This window comes from Capsicum annuum, chromosome 10 (genome assembly GCF_002878395.1).
Source record: "Capsicum annuum cultivar UCD-10X-F1 chromosome 10, UCD10Xv1.1, whole genome shotgun sequence".
NCBI lineage: Eukaryota > Viridiplantae > Streptophyta > Magnoliopsida > Solanales > Solanaceae > Capsicum > Capsicum annuum.
In genome coordinates, this window is record NC_061120.1 from 216,725,705 (window position 1) to 216,751,778 (window position 26,074).

The 26,074-nt window shown below is 33.5% G+C and overlaps 2 protein-coding genes and 1 non-coding gene across 4 annotated transcripts; all 3 read right to left on the reverse strand.

Moving 5' to 3' along the window:
* Positions 1–4,186: 4,186 nt before the first annotated feature.
* LOC107843773 (alkane hydroxylase MAH1) lies at positions 4,187–6,348 on the reverse strand. The gene has a single exon (XM_016688163.2). The coding sequence runs from the start codon at positions 5,844–5,846 to the stop codon at positions 4,299–4,301; it is 1,548 nt and encodes a 515-aa protein (XP_016543649.2). The 5' UTR covers positions 5,847–6,348; the 3' UTR covers positions 4,187–4,298.
* Positions 6,349–13,993: 7,645 nt separating this feature from the next.
* LOC107843774 (rhomboid-like protein 20) lies at positions 13,994–22,388 on the reverse strand. 2 transcript variants are annotated; one of them, XM_016688164.2, is made up of 8 exons: positions 22,108–22,388; positions 21,906–22,006; positions 19,021–19,161; positions 18,754–18,820; positions 17,190–17,338; positions 17,001–17,102; positions 16,251–16,379; positions 13,994–14,489 (listed from the first exon to the last, which is right to left on the reverse strand). In XM_016688164.2, the coding sequence occupies exons 1-8, from the start codon at positions 22,130–22,132 to the stop codon at positions 14,322–14,324; spliced, it is 882 nt and encodes a 293-aa protein (XP_016543650.1). In that variant the 5' UTR covers positions 22,133–22,388; the 3' UTR covers positions 13,994–14,321. The 2 variants fall into 2 exon arrangements, with proteins under 2 accessions (XP_016543650.1, XP_016543651.1); XM_016688165.2 differs by having other exon boundaries at positions 13,994–14,508; positions 22,108–22,372.
* Positions 22,389–25,850: 3,462 nt separating this feature from the next.
* On the reverse strand, positions 25,851–26,012 carry LOC124888317. Its single transcript, XR_007046444.1, has one exon. It is a non-coding gene; the product is annotated as a U1 spliceosomal RNA (small nuclear RNA).
* Between the last annotated feature and the right edge of the window lie 62 nt (positions 26,013–26,074).

Genomic DNA, 26,074 nt, shown 5'->3' on the forward strand with positions numbered 1-26,074 from the left:
TTGCAATATGGATTCCTTGTAAACAAGTGTGGATATCACTTGTGTTGGTGCTAGTTTTAAAATGTTAGTTGCTTAGGAATCCCTTTCCCTTGAGGTCACTGTAGAGCTTGGTGTTACTTGTATGAATTCTTTGGTCTTTGTGTTTAATATACACTTAGGTTCATAGTGTTTGTACATTTTTATGTCAAGTTACCTATCTATCTATCTATCTATCTATCTATTTCATTGTTGTTGTTGTTCATTCTCGGATTTAGTGTCCCAAAACCGAGACTTTGTGTTCTTCTTGTTCTTATGATTGTGTTGTTAATATAGTTTATTGGCTCGCTGATTTTAGAGGTGTTTAACACCTTAATATCTTGTTGTTATTGTGTTTTCATTGTTGTTGTAGTGAATCCGAGAGTGGTCACCAAAGGGGTCCTCGGTTCTTCCAATTTGTGGATTATTTTGGTGTTTGTTTTGTGTCTCCTTTGTCGATCTTGTATTAGTATTTGGGATATAAAAGTATTTGATTACTCTAATTTTGTACTCTCTTTTGTGTCTTTGTACTCTCTTTTGTTCCGTTGGTGTTTAGCAAAGTTGCTCCTCCTTTTGGATGTGGACGTAGGTCAAGTTGACCGAACCATGTTAAATTTGTGACTCCTTTATTTTCTCAACTTATCGTAATTACCGTCTTTGTTATTGTCTTTAATTGATTACTTTATTTAATTCTGCACTATCCGGGATTCTCGATCCTAACAAGTTGGTATTAGAGCGCCAGGTTAATCCCAACTTTGTCTTAGTAGTCACCATGACGATTACAAAGATATATGTTGAGAAATTTGACCGAAGTGCAAACTTTGATATGTTACAGTTGAAAATGGAAGCTATCCTAGTTTAGGATGGTTCAGATATCACACTGTAAGGAAAGGAGAAAATTTCAGATTAAATGACAGACAAGGAGTTTGATAGCCTTGATAAAAAGGCGAGATCTAGTATTATACTAAATCTCTCTGATGATGTATTACGTGAAGTAGCTTCAGAAACCACTGCCAAAGGCACATGGAAAAAGTTGAAAAGGACGGTAAAGAATAGACTCTACTTGAAGCAAAAGCTTTATACATTTCGTATGGATGAAAATACTTCCATACTCTCACATCGTGATGCCTTTGATTCCATTCTTATGGATTTAAGTAATATAGATGTCAAGATTGAGGACGAAGATCAAGTTGTTTTGCTAATATGTTCCCTATCCCATTCCTTTAAGCATTTTAGAGATACTATACTTTATGGTAAATAAACTATCTCTTGTAGAAAAATCAAATCTATGCTGAAATCTAAAGATCAGATAGATAGAGACATTATCGGAAAAGGTAGTGGAAATCAGTCATTCAGTTTATTTGTAAGGAGTAGATCTAATGCAAAGTCAAAATTTAGCAATTTCGTGTGTTATTATTGTCATAAAAAGGTCACATCAGGTTTGATTGTCCTAAGTTATAAAACAAGGGAAAAGTAAAGAAAAATGAGCACGAGGAGTCTGACGCAGAAGCAAGTGTTATTGTTGATGAGATTGAAGGAGCAATATTTTTAGTAACCGAAAATATTTTTGTTCTAACAATGAGTGGATTTTAGATTCAGCTTATTCAATTCATATGTATCCTAACAAAAACTTGTTTTAAGACTTGTTTTCTACATATGATCCTATTGAAGGTGGAGTTGTCTTGGTAGGCAATAATGTTGCTTGCAAAATTATTGAAAAAGGTATCGTCCGAATAAAAATGCACGATGGTATTGTAAGAACTCTCAGAAATGTTAGATGTGTTCCTGAGTTGAAGAAAAATCTCATCTCTTTGGGCACTCTAGAATCTTTTGGGTTCAAATACACGGGTGAAGGTGGAGTTCTTGAAGTCTCTCGATGTGGTCTTGTGGTTATGAAGGCACGAAAGTCTGGGACGTTGTACACACTGTCGGAATCTACTATTACAGGTGTTGCTACTGTTTCAATTTCAGATGGAGACTCATCTGATCCTGACATCATGGAATTTTGAAAGCCCTTTGAGGCTTTGTGAAGAAGGTGAAACAAATTTACTATATTAACCAAACTCAGGTCAAGGTGGAGATTTGTAATGTGGCCTTTATTTATTCTTTAATTCACACTTGCTTTGTCAAATAAAGTTGCTACCAAAGATTATTGGAAGATTATTTTTGGATTAGTCAAACAATGTTGCTATCACTGACTTTTTTGGAAGATTATTTTTGAATTTGTCAAACAAAGTTGCTACCGAAAGATTATGTTGTAAATTTCTCTCATTCACATGCAAATATTGAAATTTACATCTTCCATTAGCATCATAGATGACATCAACAACCCCATTTTCATCTCTATAAATAGGGGAGAGTTCTTTCACTTTGATGAACATACCATTTTGAGAAGAACACCAACATTTGATAAGATTTAGTTATGTTTGTTTTCTTTTTTGTAGAGAGTATTTGTGAGAGAGTTGTGTTGAAAAATACTTTGAGTGAACCTCTTCTTTGAAGTGATATTTGTGAGGTTATTCTCTTGGGTATTTGGGATATAAGAGTACTTAATTACTCCAATTTTGTATTCTCTTTTGTGTCTTTGTACTATCTTTTGTTCCGTTGGTGTTTCGCAAAGTTGCTCCTCCTTTTGGTTGTGGATGTAGGTCAAGTTGACCGAACCACGTTAAATTTGAGCCTACTTTATTTTCTCATTTATCTTAATTATCGTCTTTGTTGTTGTCTTTAATTGATTACTTTGTTTAATTTCGTACTATCTGGGATTCTCGATCCTAACAATTAAAATAAGAAAAAAGGCTCAAATATGCCACTGAACTATCATAAACGGTTCATTTATGTCATCCGTTAAAAGTTAGGCTCATTTATGTCATCGCCGTTATAAAATTGGTTCATGCATACCATTACTTTTTAACTGTGATTTTTAAAAAACAGCTTTACCACGTGGCCTCTTATTAGAGTTCCACTTCATTTTTTTTTTAATTTTTGTGGTTCAATCAATCTTTGGCTGTCCCTTTTTGTAATTTTGTTCTTTTGTTCCATAGGAGTTGAATCTAAATAATACAAAACAATTTTTAATGTAAATTATGCAATTATTTGAGGCTCAATAAAATACCAAACTTTCTCTTTCGTAAAAAGTCATCTTACCAAAAAGCTCTATATAATAAGCTTTTCTTTTTACCAAAAAGAGTGGTTATTAAACATCAAAATCAAAATAAGTTCTGGATTAGCAAGCGTCATTATCTCTTTGTTATTTTATAATATTTTCATGATATGGTTTAATTGTCAAGAGCTGGAGAATCATAACTTAAACGATACGTATTATTAGTTATTTTAGGGGAAAATTATAAATAATATTATGTTATGTTTCTTTCACTTTCGTAAAAGATGTTTTATCAAAAAGCCTCTATATAATTTTATTTGTTTAAACCAAAAAGAGCAGTTAATAATCAAGAAAATGAAGACTAAAGACTTGTTGCATGCCTTTAATTCAGAACGATATATACATAATCTTTCTAATTTTATTTTAAAAAATGATCTTTGGGGATCATAAAACGTCACCTCTTTTTATTTTATTCTATAATATTTTTAGGATATGATTAAATAGTTAAGAGCCACAACTTGAATATCATGTATCAACAATTATTTCAGTCTCAAATTATAATAACACCATGTTTAATCTTTCTCTTTCGTATGTGTCATTTTTACCAGCAAAATGAAGAAAATTCCAGCAATTTGAAGAAAATATGAAAGTTGCAGATGTTCTGTTTTTTGTTTGTTATGTCAATTGTGTCAAATGTTTATAAGCAAGATTAGCTACAACCAAAATAATCAAACAAGAACTAGAATTGTCCTTAATGATATCACTTTGTCGTAATTGTGAAAAAAAAAAAAAATTAAACTTTTTAAAAAACAAAACAAAGAAAATTATTTTTTTAATTTTTTTTTTTAAAATAACGTGAATCTCTAATAAGAAGTCACGTGGCAAAGTTATTTTTTAGAAATCACAGTTAAAAATTAATGGTATGGATGAATCAATTTTATACCGACGATACATAAATGAATCTAACTTTTAACAGAAGACATAGTTACATCATTTTTAATAGTTCATTGACATATTTGAACCTTTTTCCTAGAAGTAATATATTTCTATGTTGATGGGAGAATGACATCGAAAGAAGAGAAAAATTTATTCATAGCAAATGCTTTTACAAAGAAAAGAAACGATGGAGAAAAAAACAGAGACGAGCAAGGAGACGAATTATCCATCTTGGTTCGGATTTTCAATTGGACACAACAGGAACCCTTTTGATGAGTCTAACTTTCAGACCATGTTTCATTTGAGCGATAACAGAAGCACTTGGAAAAATTACTTGATCTTTTACTTGGATATGATAATTGTATATGATGGTAGCGGCGGCTATTTTCATTTGAATGAACGCCATTTCCTTCCCTATACAAGTCCTAGGACCGGCGTTAAATGCTGGGAATTTGAATGATGGCTCGTGTTTGATCCCTCCTCGCTCGGAGATCCATCTCTCTGGCTTGAATTCTAAGCAATCTTTCCCCCATATACTTTCCATTCTTCCCATTGTATAGAACGATAGGATAATTCTCATGTTTGGATTAACACGATGACCGCTCGGAAGAATGTCAAATTCAAGTGGTATTTTATGCTCAATAGCAACTGGTGGAAAGAGCCTCAAGGTTTCACACAAAGCACCATGTAGATAGACTAGTTTTCTTGTTTCTTCTATTTTGAGAAACTTGAGATTTTCATCATCTTTTAGATGCAATTGTTGTTGAATCTCTTCCCTAATCCTTTTCTCTACTAAGGGGTTTCTAGATAAGAGCCAGAAAAACCAAGTGAGAGTGGCACTTGTGGTGTCTCTCCCAGCAAACATCAAATTCAAGAAAGTGTCCCTTAGAAATGTTTGCAGAGTACCCAAATCTCCATTTTCCCATTGATTGTACATTTTGATGTAGGCGTTTAAAAATGTGGATTCCTCGTCTTTGATTGTACTGTTATGCATCAACTCTTCTTGCTTCCGCGAAATGCAAGGATAGAGGTACTGTTCAAAAGCTTCCCATGCTTGAATGAGCTTCTTTTCTTTACCAATTCTAAGCCATTTTTGCAATTTCCAACAGCCTTCTGGCAAGAAATGTCTGTACATAACTGCACCTGCAAAATCGCTAAAGGCCTTTTCGCATGGCACATGAGGTAAACCAATAGACAAACTTTTGGGATCTTGATCAAGTAACAATTTGCTGATAGCATCAAAAGTGAATCTCTGGAAAATATCTTGCAAATCAAACAGGGTGTCCTGTTCAGCAAAAGCATCAAGAACCGGTCGGAGTCCGTCTTCGATAGCGTCCCATATGTTCCTCTCCAACAAAGTTTGGAACTTGGCGTGATGCATTAAGAACATTGTGGTTTTCCTATGAATCTCCCATAGCTTTGAATCAACATTAAAGATTCCATTTCCTAATATATCGAAAATTTTACGAAACTCAACACCCTTTGGATAGTTTGAGAAATTTCTACTAAGGATGTGGTGGATATTTGCAGGATCACTAGTAGCTAACATGTTGAAGTTGGCAAGAACAGGACCATGAAACTCAAAAGTTCCCTTAGTTTCTACAAGAACATCAGTTGCATATTCATGGACACGATGAGCATTTCGAACAAGCCCAGGCAACATTCCAACAAGAGGCCAATTTGTTGGCACTGAGCTTAATTTCCACCATCTATTACTAAGGTACCACCATGTAGAACAAGTAAAACACATGATGATAATCAAAAGAGAGAGAGTAAATTCGAGGACATCCATTTCTTGTTAAGGACTATTTCTTTTTCACCTTTACATTTTATAAAGAGAGTAATGTAAATAAGATTGTCAAATTGGACCAGGAAAAGGAAAGCATGGTCTCATATTTGAGTTACGCGTTTTCAAGATCACCATGTTGGACACCACATAATTTGCTATGTGTCATGTCAATATCAGCAAGCTAAGATAAGGACATGAATCTGACAGGGAGTTGTACTTACCAGCTATGTTGCTCGGACTCTTCAAAAATGAAAATGATTGCGTCGGACTCTCCAAAAATAGAGTATTTTTGGAGAATCTGACACAAGTGTGGCATCGAAAATGAAGAGTTCGCACCACTTAGTTTACCAGACATATGATAAGTTAGATAAGGTGCTCAGTCATGTCATATTATTAGCTGTCTCATCAGCAGTATGGCAGAACAGATCAAATCCCTCGAACTTTAATTAGAGACTTCTAGACTCTAGTCGAGCCCTTAAAAATGAAAAAAAACTTTTTGTAGGAAGCATTGCCCTTAGATGAAATCGTTTTTGGTTTTAGAGGACTCTTTAACAAGAAGAGTCAAAGATGTCATATCTTTAAACCGGAAAAGATTGCTCAAGATGAGTGTTTGGGTTTTCCATTGCTCAAGATGAGTGTTTGGGTAACAAGGTCGAGGGGCGTGTTGTCAAGGAAAGAACCAAATTGAACCGATAAACCTACAAAATGTAGGAAAAATTATAGTTTATTTCAAAATAATTATTATTTGAAAAATAAAAAAATCATTGTCATGGAAAATAAGAGGTGTTACATAATGTTTTTAAATTTGCCATTTGGCTATGTAGGTGTATGGAAAAAAGCCAAAGTTGTATTACTCCATTGAATCAAAACGCATGATATGACACTTGTATAATCATGAAAAGAGTATGGTTCTTTCTTGACATTTAGTATAATTCTTGACATTTAGTATAATATGTGTATCAATAATAGCAAAAGAAGCAACTTTTCTTTGATAAAAAAACAAGTGTACTAACACTTGTTATAATCTAGTAGGAAGAATATTTATTATTTTGCCTATATATATGTATGCTTCTTTGTATGTTATGAAGTAGAGAGAAAAAACAATAACACACACTTTGTTTAAATCAAATCATTCTTCTTTTTCATTTCATTTACTTCTCCATTACTATTATACAATCCTTATTATTAGTTATATCATTTTTCAAATTAACTTGGTGGTATTTGTATTAATAGTTTTGTTGATTCCTGTATCCTCTAAATATTTAGAGAAGTGCTTGTTTAATGCTGGAGAAACATTTCACACTGCTGAAATAGTTTCTTAGGACAGTGCCCAGCACGACTCAAGTATAATAAATATATATACACTGTTATATTGTACTGTTAATATTATCAAAATAATATTTTGTTCACAGTTGTATAGTTTTTCTTTATTCCCCAACAATCTAAGAAACTATGGTAGAAAATTTTACTATTGAGGAAATAATAACTCATATTTTAATTGAAGATACCAACAGGAAGAAGTCATTCAAAGCTAAGCAGGTTGCGCTTAAAGTAAATTTGGTACAAGGTCAACACAACAACAACAAAGTTATGATAATAAGTCTCAAGGTTACAAGCGTTTTAATCCCAATTTTAAGAAAAGAAAAGGCTCTTGTTTTATATATGGAAAACTAGGTCATTATGCAGCTCAGTGTAGGCACAAAGTAAGAAATAACAAAGAAATGAGAAATCTTCCCAAAGCTAATTTAGCTGAAGGAGATGAAATAATTGCAGCTGTTATTTCTCAAGTAAATATGGTGGAACATGAAAAAGAATGGGCGGTAGACTCTGGGGCTACTCGACATATTTGTGTAAATCGAGAAGCATTTGCCTCCTATACATCAATAGGAGATGATAGTGAAAAGGTCTACCTTGATGACTCAACAACTGCAAAAGTTCTGGGTAAGGGTAAAGTTCTCCTAAAACTCACTTCGGGAAAAACTTTATCCCTTATGAATGTGCTGCATGTTCCTACAATGCGAGCAAATTTGATTTCTGTGGCCTTATTGGATAAAGCTGGAATAAAAGTGTGTCTAAAATCTAATAAGGTTATTTTGGCAAAAAATAATGTATTCGTGAGAAAAGGCTATTGTAACCATGGACTTTATGTACTTAATATTAATACTGTAAATGATAATGCATCAGCTTCTACTTATATGGTTGAGTCTATTTCTTTATGGCATGCTAGATTAGGACATGTTAATATTAAATATGTAAAGAATATGCAATCTCTTGGTTTAATTTCTGGTTTGGATTTAAGTAATTTTGATAAATGTGAAATATGTGCTGAATCTAAAATTACTAAAAAGTCATGTTTTTCTGTTAATAGAGAATTTGAATTGTTATCATTGATCCACATTGATTTGGGTGATTTAAAACAAACTATGACTAGAGGTGGTAAAATATTATGTGACTTTTATTGATGATTTCTCTAGATTTACTAAGTTGTATCTGCTTAGAAATAAGGATAATGCATTTAATGCTTTTGTGTCTTATAAATCTAAAGTTGAAAATCAGCTTAGTAGAAAAATCAAGAGAATTAGATCTGATAGAGGTGGAGAATATGTATCTTTGAATGATTTTTGTGAAAAAGAAGGTATTATTCATGAAGTTACTCCACCTTATTATCTTGAGTCAAATGGTGTAGCTGAGAGGAAAATAGGACATTGAAAGAAATGATGAATTCTATGCTAATTAGCTTTTGTGCACCTGATAATTTGTGGGGTGAAGCTATTTTGTCTGCATGTCATTTACAGAATAGAATTCCTCATAAAAGAATTGACAAAATCCCTTATGAGTTGTGGAAAGGTTATAAGCCTAAATTGAAATATTTAAAAGTGTGGGGTTGTCTTGCTAAAGTTCTTCTTTCTGAACCTAAGAAGAGAAAAATAGGTTCAAAAACTGTTGATTGCATGCTTATTGGATATGCTGAACATAGTGCTGCATACAGATTTCTTATCTTGAAAAGTGATGTACTTGATGTAAATACTATAATTGAGACAAAAAATGCTGAATTCTTTGAACATATTTTTTCACTGTGTGATAAAATCTCTCATGCACCTGTTGAAAGAGAAAACGAATCCACCTCTAATATTGAGGAACTGCGGAGGAGTAAAAGGCCTAGAAAAGAGTATTTTTCTTATGGAAATAATTTTCAGATTTTTTTTGTTGATAATGAACCATTAAATTATTTTGAAGTTGTATCTTCTTCTGATGCTAAATTTTGGAAAGAGGTAATAAAAATTGAACTTGATTCATTTGTGAAAAATAATACTTGGATTTTAACTGATTTACCTCCTGGTGCAAAACCGATTGGTTGTAAATGGATTTTTAAAAAGAAACTTAATGCGGATGGATCTTTAGATAAATATAAAGCTCGGTTAGTAGCTAAAGGATTTTCTCAAAAGCAAAATGTTGATTATTTTGATACATTTGCACCGATAACAAGAATTGCTTCTATTCGAATATTAATTGCTTTAGCATCAATTCATAAATTGTTTATCCATCAAATGGATGTAAAAACAACTTTCTTAAATGACGATTTAGAATAAGAAATTTATATGGTTCAACCTGAAGGATGTGTGATTTATGGACAAGAAAACAAAGTTTGTAAATTAACTAAGTCTCTTTATGGCCTTAAACATGCTCCTAAACAGTGGCATGAGAAATTTGATCAAGTTTTGATAAAAGACGATTTTTCTTCTGTTGAGGTAGATAAGTGTGTTTATACAAAAGTAGTAGACAGTGATGTTGTGATAATTTATTTATATGTTGATGACATTCTTATATTTGGTACATGTATAAATATTGTGGAACGTACCAAATTATTTTTGTCTACTAACTTTGATATGAAAGATCTGGGTGAAGTGAATATGATATTGGGAAATAAAGTTATAAGGAGTGAAGATGGTATAATGTTGTCACAACAACATTATGTGGAAAGACTTCTAAACAAGTTTGAATGTTGGGAGGTAACTCCTGTAGCCACTCCTTATGATGCTAATTCTAAATTAAAAAGGAATAATAGAGACCCAGTTGCTCAGTCTAAGTATCCACAGATCATTGGGAGTCTAATGCATTTAATGAATTTTACTAGGCCTGATAAAGCCTATGTTGTGTGTAGATTGAGTAGATATACTGATAATCCCAATAATGAACATTGGTGTGCATTAATGCGATTGATGAAATATTTGAAAGGAGTTGTGAATTATGGTATCTTGTAGTGGATTTCCTTCTACTTTAGAAGGGTATTGTGATGCAAATTGGATCACTGATTCAGACGAGACAAAATCCACTAGTGGTTATGTGTTCACGCTTGGTGGCGGTGCAGTATCATGGAAATCAGCTAAGCAGACGATCATTGCTAGATCAACTATGGATTCAGAGTTTGTGGATCTAGAGTTAGCTGGTACTGAGGCTGAATGGCTAAGAAATTTCTTAGCGAATATTCCTTTTAAAAAGGATGATCTGTTGCCTCATAACCCTTTAAATAAGGATGATATGTTGCCTGATATCCCTTTGAAAAAGGATGATCTGTTTTCTAATATCCCTTTGAAAAAGGATGATCTGTTGTCTAATATCCCTCTAAAAAAGGATGATTTGATGCCTCTTGTGTATATACACTGTGATTGTCAAGCCGCAATTGTTATTGCGAAGAATAAATCTTACAGTTGTAAGAGTAGACATATGAAATTGAGGCATGATGTTATTAAGCAGCTACTGAGAGATGGAATAATTTCCATTGATTTTGTAAAGTCAGAATTGAATTCGGCCGATTCACTGACTAAACCTGTGGGAAGAAAATTAATTCTTCAAACCTCAAAAAAGATGGGGTTAAGGGCAATATGATTGTCAATAGAGATGGTAACCCAACCTATGTGATTGGAGATCCCATGAAGTAGGTTCATATGGGTAATAACAAGTCGATATTGACTCTGCGCACTTATTGAGAGTGCTTAAACTGCTACTAAAATGGACGAATGAGTAATTAACTCTTAATAAATTCATAATCCTTACGGGGGTGTATTTAAGGCAGTGTACACTTGATGAATTCACCTATATGAGAAGTGGAATGAGACCATTCCTATGAGACTTTTGGTCTTAGTCTCTAAAGCTCTCATGAATACCAGGCGCGCGCATGACCTATTGGCGCAAAACCACGTTGAACAACAAAATTACGGTCGAAATGTGATTGATAAAATCTCTGGCTTACAACAAGAATTATTCGATTCATAGAAATATTATATTTCACCGGTAATTCTGCAAGTTAAATTTTATTGGTCTAAGTTTGGTTCATAGTTCAGAAGATACCAAACCTACTGCATTTTGTCCATGCAAATCCAACAAGTTAATATGTCTTTTTCTATAAATTATTTTGAAATAATGTAGGGATTGTAGGAAAAATTATAGTTTATTTCAAAATAATTATTATTTGAAAAAAAAAAATCATTGTCATGGAAAATAAGAGGTGTTGCATAATGTTTTTAAATTTGCTATTTGGCTATGTAGGTGTATGGAAAAGAGCCAAAGTTGTATTACTCGATTGAATCAAAACATAGGGTATGACACTTGTATAATCATGAAAGGAGTATGGTTCTTTCTTGACATTTAGTATAATATGTGTATCAATAATAGCAAAAGAATATTCATTATTTTGCCTATATATATGTTTGCTTCTTTGTATGTTATGAAGTAGAGAGAAAAAACAATAACACACACTTTGTTTAAATCATTCTTCTTTTCCATTTCATTTACTTCTCCATTACTATTATACAATCCTTATTATTAGTTATATCATTTTCCAAATTAACTTGTTGGTATTTGTATTAATAGTTTTGTTGATTCCTATATCCTCTAAATATTTAGAGAAGTGCTTGTTTAATCATGGGGAAACATTTCACACTGCTGAAATAGTTTCTTAGGATAGTGCCCAGCACGACTCAAGTATAATAAATATATATACACTGTTATATTATACTGTTAATATTATCAAAATAATATTTTGTTCATAGTTGTGTAGTAGTGTTATTTTTCTTTATCCCCCAACACAAAATTAACCGGCTACCGAATTGGATAGTAGCTAACATGTTCAAGTTGGCAAGAACAGGAAATGGAACTCGAAAATGCCCTTGTTTGTACAACACCACTTTCATATTCATGCACACGATGAACATTTCAAATAAGCCCTGGGCAATATTCCAAGAAGCCATGTATTTCTTAAATTCCACCAGCTATTTCTAAGGTACCACCATTTAGAATAAGTAAAAGACATAATAATCACCAACATGGGTTGTGATGTAGTGGTGGGACTATTCCACCCTTAACCAGAGATCTCGGATTCGAGTCCTGGGTATGAAGAAAATCCTGTTAGGAGCGCCACCCCAGAATGGGTCCTACAGTGCGCGATTCGGATTAGTCGAGGCTTCAATGCGGATATCGGATACCGGTGGGAAACCAAAAAAAAAACATGATAATCAAGAATTAGTGATTGTACCCTACACGTAAAAACCAAATTAGAGAAGGAAAAACGAGATGCATGGTCTCATAATTGAGTTGGTACTTTTCAAATCTCTATATGGAAGCCCTACATGAGTATCAGCAAGCAAAAGTGAATGTCATATGGCTGGACAGGGAAAATAAGGATATGGGAATTTCTTACGGTGTTATATCACTTGCGCTCAACTCGAGTAGCTGTACAAGGCAGTGGCGGAGCCACCTTTCCCCCTTCGACGAAAAATTATACTGTTTTTATACTATTTTTACATGGTTAAAAATATTTTTAATGCATATATAGTAGATCTTGAACCCCCTTCGACTAGTTCATATATATACTTTTGAACCCCTCAATGAAAATTCTAGCTCCACCACTGTCTCCAAGGTACCTGTTACCTCGTACCAATACAAGTACCAAGCAACTCTATGCATCAAGGCTTGAACTGAAGTAATTACTTTGGAGTAAATCTAAGACCTCATGATTTTGAATCCACTTTATTGATTATTAAGTGGTACCTTAGTTAGGTGTTGGTGTTATGTAGATTCAATCATAAAGGATAAGTTTGACATCGGTGCGATTCATGTCACATCAGTTGTCTCCTTGTGGAAAATATCTAACAGGGAAAGGAAGGTCATTATGTTTATAAATTTAATGCACATGTAGTTCTCTTCCATTATGCCACCCTTTGGTTGCATGTATTCGGTTAAAGGGAAAAATTCAGTACACCTTTGATGTTGAATCTCACAACAGAAATAAAGCATTTGGTCTCTTTAAGAAGGGTGCGGAGGACGCGTATTAGAATAGAAAATTAGCCGAATGGGAGTGTGATCTTGCTTTTCGTGGGTTTAAGCTTGTTTGTATTTGTTGTTGTACTAGCTGTAGTATTGATATCCACGACAGGCTATTAGCTCAACGGTAGAGCGTGCCCCTAATAATTGTGTAGTTGTGCCTGAGCTATGAGGGCTCTCAGCCACATGAACAGTTCAATGTGCTCATCGACGTCCGACCCTGATATGCGGATCATCTAAAACACATTAGCATGGCCTACTCCAATCCGAACCGGGATTTGAAACCAAACTCCTCAGGAGGATAGATGGGGCAATTCGGGTGAGATCCAATGTAGATCCAACTTTCAATTCACTTTGATCCATATCCTTATTTTGTATAGAAGTTATTATCTCAGCAATAGTATAGAAGTTATTATCTCAGCAATAGTGTCTTTGCCCATGATGAACTAAATTTATTGGGTTCTCCAAATTTGATATAATCAACATATTTTTTTACTTATTTATTTTTGAATATGATATGAATTATTACAGATACTTTTTCTCTTCGTCTATGAAGAGGAAGGGTGAAAGCGAATCCGTATGCTCTAGTTCATTAGTTCATCATTTATAACTAACTCGAATATTTTTACTCAACTTCAGAAAAAATAAATGAACAAATAAAAAGAAGGGCGAAGTGCTACAATTGAATTCCCAGTAAAAATTAAAATCCTTTAATTGAAGCCGAACAGTTAAGCGTTTGCCATCAATTTAACTAAACACAAGCCCCATCACCAAGACGTCGAATAAATAACCAACATTCAGGCTCCAAAAAGAAGGAAAAAAAACGCGAATTCAGGATTTCGAAGGAGCGAGAAACTATATTCAACCTATCGGTGCGAGTAATCTGGTCAGATTTACAATCACCAGAATACCAGTAAGAGCTCATCATTGCAACTATACATAACCTATAAGTGACGCATTTGAACACCCCCGTATATGCTATCCAGGGAATACAATCAATTAGGGTGGCTTTCGAATGAGACAAGTGCATGAAATGCTAAAGGAACGGAGAAACAAAAACCGAAGAGCGCCTTTAAAGATGGGAGAGAAAGTAAATCCAACTATTCCCTGAAAATTCCAAATTGTGAACACCTCCAGGAACTGGTGTAAGTTTCCATCTCAGTGCGATTGTGACTCAAGGAGGACGTTTGTGGCTATATTAACATCATTTCGTGAATGGATGAGTGCCTGCCTTGCCGAGCTCCTATCAAAGCCCATCGACACCAGCATAGCAATAGCATCTTCGGGTGGCTCCGGGGCGGATAAAACTGGAGCTGGGTAATTCGCCTGAAATATGACGGAAAAGCTGTGGACTCATGTTAGAGTGCTCATAATCTATCAAATAGGACCACAGAAGCTTAAGATGTGACCGAAGTTGGTTTTCTATAGGGACACACCAAGAATCAACTAAATGTGATTAATATGGCCCATCAATTCATTCATATTTTGAACAAAATGACTTCTCAATTCCATTGGTCTGGTAAATGTGAAGTTTAACGAGACAAGTGAAAAATGTGAAAGCAAAACATAACGGATAAAACTCTTAACATAAAAAACAAGATTCCAGAGTGCAAATAGCAGTTCATTTAGTTCAATCACTTGCATTAGCCATCTGGACATTGTGACTGAAATAAGGCTCAGCGTTTTCCAGTGGACATGGAAAGGACAAGCAATGTTTAATAATTACCACACTCTCACTTGAACATCAGGAAAAATAACTTTGCAGTAGATAACATAATTCCATAACTTCATTATTTAATCTTCTTTTATCGTCTCCTTTTCTCCCTCTTCATCACTTCACTTACATAAGTGGATTATTTATTATTCTTTTCTTTGTCTCCTCTTTTCCCCCTCTTAATCATTTCATTCACATATATGGAATGAATAAGAGATCAAGAAACTTAGGAGATTCTATGAACCATACTCATCTAGAAGTTACCATGGAAAATAGAATTTTGGGACAAACTCAACTTGTGTCGTTCCCATTGAAGTACTCATCTCCCTGATCCTTATTTTCTTTACTAGTGTGTCTATTTGCCTTTTCCTCTTTCAATATCATTTCATGGATTGGATATTGGATAAATACTAGGCAATAAGAAACTCATTCTGAATTGGCTTTTCCTGTGTTGTATATAAGTTATGACTGAAAAGAAACATGGGATAGATGAGGTGGTTCACGAAATCATCAAACAGGGGAACTATCACTTAATTGGAATTTCCACACGAAAATTATCACAGTTTGCCTCTTTGTACGGCTGTACCAGGAGAACACTATTGAGATTTGTTTATATTTCTCTTTTCAATATTTGTTAGTTGCTGATAGATGCTGACATGGTACTCCAAAAAGATACAGAACACAAACATAACCAGAAAGAAATTGATACATAACTGGCACGTTTGTTTCCTAATGTGCGATAAATGTTTCAGCAGAAGAGCTAATTTATCACCATCTAGAAAGTGAAACTGAAAAGATTAACAATACCTCTATCAAAAGCCAAGTTCCGTTAGAATGTGAAAAGGCCTATACATAGAAAAGTAAAAATAGAATCCTAGAACTGAGGAGATGGAGGTCCAACTTGTAAAACTAGTATTTCCATACCTGTAATAAAACTAAAAATTTACTAACCATACCCATGGGGAGTTGCAATCATGCATCAGACGGGATCTCCATACCACATTCCTCCATTCTACTACTACAACATCAGAATCTCACAAGTTCTTCTAAGATGTTGCAAAGGGCTACTCCTTACCTTAGTCAACATAAGACATGAGAATCTAGTTAACGGAGATCTAGATGTATATCCTAGGCCTAAATCCCAAAATAAGGATTATAGGGTGCTACACCAGTTAAAGATAAGTGTAAGCTCAATTTACTTCCTGCCGCCTTTGTCTTTTGAAGAGCGTTTGCTAATTATGTGTCAACTGAAATCAGGTATTTCCTTCAACTAGCCCCACACTTAGACACACACAGCTGTCTCTTAAAGCATCAAAAGAGTTAACAACTATATTATTAACTAAATAGATCAAGGCATCAAAAACAATACTTGCCTCCATTTGGCGACCCGCAAAGACTGGTACATTTCCTGGAGCGTTTCTTGCTGGAGCTGAAGGCGGTGGAATGTTACCAATCGATGGCCAAGAAAGTCGAGCAAAGAAGGATGCAATAAACTCTGGGAACTAAAAGAAAGAGAACTGATGCAAATTAGATTCTTCATAAAACGTCATGGATGATTGTGTTTGATAAAAGGTCCAATATTGGCATCTCAAGCAAGAAAATATTTGGAGAATGTCATTTCAAAACATAGTCAAATTGGCAATTCTGACAGCTGTGGCCAGAGTTATCTACTTCTAAGAAGCTTATCTACTTGTTTCTACATTGCATTATTACCTTCAACAGGAAAGAATGAAAGAAGCTGTCAAGATTTTTAAAAAAACAATCGGAAGCATTAGCTTTGCCTTCCAGCAATAGCATTCAGCCTATAAATCTGACCACTTGGTGAGAAATGGTGCCTAGCTATTTCTTGTGGTCATTCAGAAGTCAGAACAAGGGTTATTCCCATCAACTCAGGTAGAAGGTGCATGTCCCAACTACATGAAATTCAAGTACAAAAAAGCAATGATAGCAGCAATATTCTATTTGTGTGCGTGCAAGACTAAGTCAACTTCTCCAGGCATATAATAACAGAGAAGTGATAAGTATCACATAAATACATAATACCCATTAAATCATAATAACTATGTTAAGAGAATGCTAACTATGAGACACAGAGAATTTTGAAGGACAAGAACAGGGAAAACCTTCACTCTCCTAATGCGGAAGACGTTCAAACGATACAAGCAACCTGCAATTATTCCACAGAGCCCAGGTACAATAGATCTTTTCCAGGATGAGAAAAGAAGCTGCAAGATAAATTATCAAGTAAACATTGATGAGATGAAACTCAATCTAGGGATTTAATTACAAGCCATGATAAAGGTACACTATACCTGTAGACCAGCTAAATAAATAAAACTCTTGTCAGAGAAATGGAGACTGAATATGCGGAACCGGGTAGAAACCGGAATGTCGAGATAAAAGGGCACAAATGAAGAAAAAATTAGTCCGTAGGGCCCAGACAGGATACTCAAGGAAGGATCTGAAAATGAAAAATTAAAATATATCAATAGCTAAGAACCCATTTTTCAAATTAAAGAGTAGCAATAAGAAGGCCTCATGCAATAATATTTTGCCAAAGTAAAACGCAAATTGCATTGAAGTTACCTATAATAATGGAAACTACGACACTGCGAGCAAAATTGGAACAATGTAAACCAAAGACAGTCTTCACCAAAAAAGAGCAGAATCAAACTAAGTTGATTATTTTGGTATGGCATCATCTCAATTGGGTCGAGTATCGACCTGGGCCCAGGCAGGCTAAGGAACAGGGGAGTGTGGCCCGGCGGCATGGGCGGGGCCGTCTGGGTGGTCAAACGGGCGAAACGGCGCTAATGGGCTGTTTTCGGACCAAATCGGTGTGCTACAACCCACGGTTCTGGGGTGTGCCCGGGCGTGTTTCGAACTGAAAATCGACCTGGGGCTTCAGGAAGTCTGAGGAGCAGGGGAGTGTGGCCCGGCGACGTGGACGGGGCCGTAGGGCTATTTTCGGGCCAAATCGGTGTGCTATAGCCCGCGGTTCTGGGGTTGTGCCCGGGGCCCGGGCGTATTTTGGATTGAAAATCGACCTGGGGCTCCCAGACAGGCTGAGGAGCAGGGGAGTGTGGCCCGGCGACGTGGGCGGGGCCGTCTAGGTTGGCAAACGGGCGAAACAGCGCGAATGGACCGTTTTCAGGCCAAATCGGTGTGCTATAACCGTTCCTGAAAACTTGAGGTGAAAGATGCCTTATAAATTAAATGATGAATGAAGATTTGGCACCTAAAAACTTAAGATTTCCAGTTTCCAGCTGTTATTGCCAATTCCTACTCCTTCATGTTGCTCTCGATTATGCACATCATACTTCTCAAAGACCAACTTTTTAGTCAGCTCTCTAAATTCAGAGCAGGTTCTGATGATACAATAACAAGCCAACTGAATGACCTACAAAACTGCATCAAATACGTCTAGATTTGACTCAGAACATCAACTAGCATACAAGGTTCTGATATTTCCCTAGACGAAGTACTAGATACTAGCTAATGCACACTGCTGTCAAAGGTGCGCTTAAGTGATGCGAGGCTCAAAACATGTTGAGCACTTAGTCTCACTTAATGTGCTCCTTAGTGTTGTCATCAAGGCGCTAAGACACACTTTTCCTTGTTAATGAGTGTTTCCTGTAGAGGCTATACAAAACATTGATATCTCATTGTACCATTCCTTTTTTTCAGTTTCGATGTCCATAGAAATATTTTGCTATTCATAATGCGCGAAAGTTAATTAGAGAAGCGCCAAGGTGAAGAACCCAGTAAGAAACTCTCAACTCTTTCTAAATATTTATTTCTAAGCACAATCACCTATAGGAAGGCTTAGAAAATTCCAAAAGAAATACCATATCTGATGATTAGAAATGTCCATACCTTTAATAAGTTGCAGAGCAAGAACCTCAAGCAATAAAGAGACTAAAAAAGAGAACAGCAGGAAAACCTGCAGAACAAGAGATAGAAAAGTAAAGTACACTGTGGAAAAAAAAAAACAGGTGGAAAAGAGTGTCTACTGTGACTTTTATTATTTGCCTATTAGTTGATTTAACACCTGCTGCTTTTATTATTTGTCCATTAGTTTATTAAGCAAATTGAAGCGCCAGTAACTTATCCTAGAAAAGTACTACCCTAATAAGCACTTACAGAATATTTGTTCGAACCGATTTGCCTCTCGAAGACACGGAAGTAGTACAGCAGATATAATCCGAATATTAGCTCAGGGGTAGATGAAAAAGTAAAAACAGATATGATCAGCTTCCAGATTTGAAGCTTCTGGAAGATATCCTGGAACAAGCAAAAGGATATATCAGTTGGCAGTTCTACTATATTATTACAGGGAATACTACTGAAACCGTGAGGTCATACCTCAGAAGACAGTAAAAGAAAAAAAATCCTCTAAATACCAAATTGTATATTAGGAGAAAAAGAGCCCAATATGTTATAAATTTCAAAAACTCAGAATGGATTTGTGAGATGAAAACACATATTTAGGATATAAGAAAATCTTATATTTCCTCGTTTAAACTTTTCTAATTAGGTTTTACTATTTAATTATTTCCATAGGAGTAGTATTCGGATCTCATGGGATAGGGTGTTCAAAATTTTCCCTATACATAGGGTTGAATTTTGTTCTTTTTAGATAACAACAAAATTATTATCAATATTATTGAGAGTTCTTTTCTTTACACCTTTGTGTATTGTCTAATTCGGATTTATCTTACAACCTTACAAGAAAATTTTCTTTTAAGAGGTAAGATTATTCTAATTTAAGGTAAATTAAAGAAGGTAATTAGTTTTACATTTATTATTGTCTCTAATTTCTTCTAATAGGGGTCTAGATACTATGTCATCTAGATTCTTGTTGACTCGATTAGTATTATAATTAGTTTTAGTCCGTTAATGTAAATACTAAGATCAGATAGGGTTCTTAGCCTATCTTTGAGATTCTTGAATTTCTTCTATCTTTATCTTTTTGTCTTCAAATTCTGTTTTTAGCTTCCGCGTGTTATTTTTTATATTTTCATATTCATGGAGTGCTAACCTCTGTGTTATCAATATGACATTGGTATGACCACTTTACAAGGATCCCTCAATTTACACCAAAAGCCTATGACAAATTGAATGTGAGCTTGTTAGATCCACAGACAAACCTGTACTAAAACTTGATAGAAGTGACACAGTACACATGGATTCAAATTAGCTAGTTGTATCAGCTTATTGTGCTTAGTCATTGTTTGATGTGGAGTTTGGGCTAAGGAGTTTATGTAGTTTCAAGCTCATAAGCAGACTGTTTAATTTGATCCTAGGAAGAAGGCTGTTAAGTAGCTTCATGGAGTGACAAACCCATCTCAGTTCAATAGATATAGAAGAATACCTATTTAATCATAGCCTCAAAATGCAAACATTCATAAATGGGGAAAAATTGATAAGGAAAATGGAAATAATCCACGAATGTTGCTATTACATAGGCATACATGACTTGATAAGGAACCAAACTGTAATTTTTATACTCTTAAGACATACAAAATGAGTAACAAACACAAAGTTCTCTACTTCCCTTCCCTCCCCACCTCACAAAAAAGAAAGTATGTGTACACCTTGACAACCAACCTTAGCTGCCAGTACGCTTATAATTGGACAAGCGTCAAGCTAAGCGAACATCTTTCATGCACAGAAGAATAAATCAAAAGAGGCATTCTCATTTCAAACACGAATATATGAAATCTCTCCAAGACTAATGGTAGATATGCATTAATAAGGTAACATGTCCGACATAAGCTATAGTTGTGTTCGTTTCTATCTCACATGTGAAAGTTTCTACGATTCAAATCTACATTTAGAAAAGGAAAACAAAAGATAATGGGTCACTATGTACTAAAGGTCCAATCTTTTTATTCTTCTTTTCACAGTTTCACAACTCTAGAAAGCCTCAAATTTAATTCAACTCAATAATTAGCCCATCCAAGAAAACATACACAAGAAAAGAGACTTAATTCATAACTATAGGAGCAGGGTAAGGCAAAAGAGCAACATCATACAAATTAAAAGGTGAAAACCGTTCCATCAGTATCTAAGGGGCGGTCAACCATGGAAAGTGAAAACTGTTCCTTCAGTATCTAAGGGGCAGTCGACCATGGAAATTTTTAACAAACACATTTGGCGAGGAGTTTGAAAAACACCAAAAAGTTTATTTAACTTTTTCACTCCAAATATAAGTTGTATGAACTCTTCATTTCCGATGCCGCACCCGTGTAAGATTCGCCAAAAGTACACTAGTTTTGGAGAATCTTACAAGCACCCATTGACACTTCTGAAGAGCCCGAGCAACATAGCTCCAAATCAGTCACAAAAATTCAGAATCAACTCCAATTTATATTCATGGTCAAACACAACTCCAATTTTCAAATAACATATTTTCACTTTGAAAACAAAAACAATTCTTTTTTCAAACACTCACGATTTTCATGGCCAAATGAAGTTGAATTCTAGCGTTTCCACTCCGAATTACTCACAAAAATTCATAAACAAGTCCAATTTCTAATCATCGCCAAACACAACTCCAATTTTCAAATATCATTTTCTAGTCTCAAAAACAAAAACTATTTTTTTTTCTCAAATACTCGCAAGTTTCATGGCTAAATGAAGTTGAATTCTGGAGTTTCCACTCAGAATTACTCACAAAAATTCATAAACAACTCCAATTTCTAATCATCGCCAAACGCAACTCCAATTTTCAAATATCATTCTTCATCTCAAAAACAAAAACTATTTTTTCACAAATACTCACTATTTTCATGGTCAAATAAAGTCGAACACCGGAGTTTTAACTCCAAATTACACTCAAAAAGTCAAACAACTCCAACTTCTACTCATAGCCAAACACAACTCCAATTTTCAAATAACAATTCTCCACTTCGAAAATAAAAATTACTTTTTTTTTTTTGCAAAAATTCACAAATTTCCCAATCCAAACAATCCCTAACTACACAAATCTACAACAAATAAAAAAATTCTCCCAAAATAAGTACCTGATAAGACCATCCCAGCTGATTCCCACGACCTCTTACACCAAATATAATGGTAAAAAGCGTACACGCAATTACCAATGCTCTTGTCACTGGTGCATTATCTGAATCAAAAAAGAAAAAGTAAAAAATACAATTTTTTTTTTTTTTAGAAAAACAAATCGCTATACAAATTACATCAAATTGATATGTAATTTAGACGTACTGAAACCAGATGGCCCGACGTTCATTTTTGCCTTTTGCTATTGCTATTCACAACTTTGAGTTTCTCGGGTTTATTTATCTACCAAAGATCTGATATAAGTCTTACCTATTTCTCAATTCAGAAATAGGAAAAACAACGAAAGATCAATGATCGATTTTTTGCAAGTCAAAAATTAACACCATTTATTGGAAACCCTCCTTTTACTTCTACTGTTCCACCCGATAACATGTGCTCCCTCCGTAACAATTGAGAAAAATGAGTTAGGGTTCCATCGTTCGTTCGATTTTATATATTATCAATTTAATTTATTAATTTTAAATTTTTAAATATGTTAAAAATCAATAAGATATTTTTTATCGATTTTTAGTCTTTAACGGTTTGATTTTCAATTTAATTAATAAGAAAATACTCATAAAATAGAAATAATAGTAACTAATATGAAAAAATGAATACTAATTGCAACCCAAAATCCTACATGATGTGTTTTAATTGACAAGCATCTTTAAGTTTGAACTAAATTTTGCTAGGAGAAATTAAGAGTTTGTATAATTAAAATAATAGATTTGTTAATTTGTAAAATTAAGAGAAATATATAATAAGGAAAATATATATATATATGTATACATATATTTGGATTATCAATTTACCCAATAAGAAAAAATCAAACCGAACCAATAACCCAATAAATTTATTTTATAAAAGCATTAAAAAATCGTTAATCCAATAACCCAATAACAATAAACCAATAGTATTTTTATTGGTTCGATTTATCGATTGGTTCGGTTTTTGCACACCCCTAAAATGAGCTCATACCCCCTCAAGTCTTTAATTAAAAAAAGGGAGAAGTTTTCCCACAATATTATTAAGTTAAAAAGAAATAAAATCCATTAAATAACTAGGACAATTATTCGACAATTGTGTTAGTTGTCTCAACAACCTCTCTTTAGTTGTTGAAGTGAGAATGTTAAAAAAAATAAAAACCTGTCCCTTTATCTAGTTTTTAAAACTTGAAGGATCTCACTTAATTGAGAAATTTGTTTGTCCCTTTTGATTCAAAGTCCCAAAACAATTTATGTGTTTGGATCTCGAGATTCAAATAAGGTTAGTTTTATTGTAGTTTTTTAATATATCTTTTAAATTGTTAATAATTGTGATTTATATTAGTAGTAATTTCAGTATATATACTTCTTTCAATTTATTTTAATTGGGCATATTTTATTTTATATGATAATTAAAAATTATAAATTAAATGATAAATTTTACTACTTTGCTCTTTATACGTGTTAATGATATTTATTCACGTTATATGAATTGATATTGGAATGGTAAGTGCTCACATTTAATGTATGGTATTAATTGTAGGGTAAACTAAAAGAAATGATTAATTCTATTTTGAATTAGTAAGTGATTAACTAATACTATGTGAGATTTATTTTTAGCAAAATGACCAACTAAAAAGAAATGAGAATAGTAAATTTTATTTCATAAAATTTGAAGATTTCATGTTCAAATTTACAATCAAACTCAAACAGTTTGAATTTCGAAAATGAAAAAATTGACACATAAATTGCGACAAGGTGAGTAAAAATCAATCAATAAATTATAAAACACATGTTGTTTTCTTTTTCTTTTTTTTTTTTCTTTTTTTGGTTGGTTTCATTTATTTTGGATGAAGTTATTTGAAATTATAATTTCACAACTTATTTTAAGTTGGATAGAAATTTAAAAGAAGTAATTTGCTTGGTATAATTCACGATTTTATTTTATATACATTATAAAGTAGTATAAATTCTGGGAAGAATCGAAATTCCAGATTTAATATGGATGATTAAATATTTTTTTTCATTTATTCTCATCCAATCAAAAAAGACCTTTTTCGAAATTTTTTGAGTTTTTTCTTAATTTTGATGAGTTGTACGATAGATAAAATATTCGAGAAATAAATTTGAGATTAGATTTATATTTTATTTGATTGACAGTATAAATTTATTGCAGGAATTAATCAAACAAAATATAAATCTAAATTTAAACTTAATCATGTTATATCTTACCTTATCTCGCATATCAAATGACCCTTTAGAGCTTGTCTGGGTGACTGTTATCGTATTGTATCACATTACTAGTTGGTCGATTTTTTATTTATTTTTAAAAAACAACTCGTGTACTAAAATTTTTACTATGTGCAAGATTCGAAAAAAGATTTGACCACAAATGTCTATTGTATACAATCCAACATTGCATTTCTACTAGAGGCTATTTCCAAAGGTTGACCTTATGTACTCTTGAACACATGTTGGTAACTTTACCTGTTACAAAGAAAATATTTCAATTTAGAAATTAGAATTCTTTGTTTGAAATATTTTTGAAAGACTAATGCTTAAATTTTATTGTATCGTATTATTAAATTCATCATTAAATTAACAATGAAAAGTTTTGAACGTGTTTTTCCCTTGTTCTTTTTTTACCTCCTCTCAATTTTATTTAGTATTATTTAATAATCTTATTTTATCTTTTACCCTACCTTTTATATTAGTAGCTCAACTTGTATATTGTACCTTCTCTTCTCGTAGGTTTACCTTTTAAATTGTAGATATGTGACGACGAAAAATAATATATTTATCCAAATGTTATATTCATAAAAACAATGGAAAAGACTCAAAAATACCTTGAATTATCTGAAATAGCTCAAAAATGTCCCTCATTAGATTTTTAGTTTAAAAATACCCCTCCATTAAATATTTGGCTCAAAAATACCCCTCCCTCTAACGGAATTCGAAAAAGGATCAATAATACCCCTGAACTATCTGAAATGGCTAAAAAATACTCCTCTGTTAAATATTTAGCTCAAAAATACTCCTCCCCTTAGCGAAATTCCACCAATCATGCCACCTAGATAAAAAAAACTACGTGACTATGCCACATTACCATCCACATGTAAAATGTTAGTATTTTTTAATTATATGACATTCCTTTCTTCTTTATTTTATTTAAAAACGTCAATGAAACGGACAAAATTTACACGGCTTTTTCATTTTTAATCAAAGTAGACAAACGGTGGTTACATAATATTTTTTTTGAAAAAATTTATTAAATATAACATCACTATTATCAAATTACTTTGATCATCTAAAAAACAAGTTTTTTCCTGTTAATAGGTTTAAAAGTGTGAAACCCAACAAAAAGTCTTATTAAACTGATAAATCCATTAACTATTAGGCCAGTACAAAAGTTAAAATTAAGATTTAGTCGTACAAGTAACAAATTTCAAACTAAACTTCAAATTAGTTACTCAAAAGATGTGTTTGGCTTTGCTAACTTTTACTCAAAATGCTTATGTTAAAATAATTTAATAAATACTTCCTCTAATCTAAAATTAGAGGTGAATTGTTTTTGCAGTGACTTTCACTTTACCATACATAACTTTATCTCCTCAAATCTAAAATTAGAGGTGAATTGTTTTTGCAGTGACTTTCACTTTACCATACATAACTTTATCTCCTCATATGTAAGTGTATACCAATTCATCCAATTTTAACTTTGAAACATGATTAGTATATAGCTTGAGATAAATGGAAATAATGATTATTTAAGTTTTATTTATTTGCTTATACTACTCAAAAGGTATTATTGACTAACTTCTCCAATTAAAACTATGTAAAGTAAAAAGGCAACATTTCATTCAATTGGGCCAAGTACACATTTGCAACTCACTGGGCTATATAAAACTTACAACTTTGAATTGGGCAGGGGCCGCGCAAACGCAGGTCCCAACTATCACAAATTATGACATAGGCTGAACCATTTGGGCTGTCCTTAGGCAGACACCCCTCCAAAGTGCAATGGAGGTCACACAACCTAGGTTATGGGTCTCATTGATAGCTCACTGACCCCATCCAGGTAAGTATGTTAACCAGTTAGCTCAGCCCATTACAAATACTACAGCTTTCGCTCCGCTTCTCTATTAGTT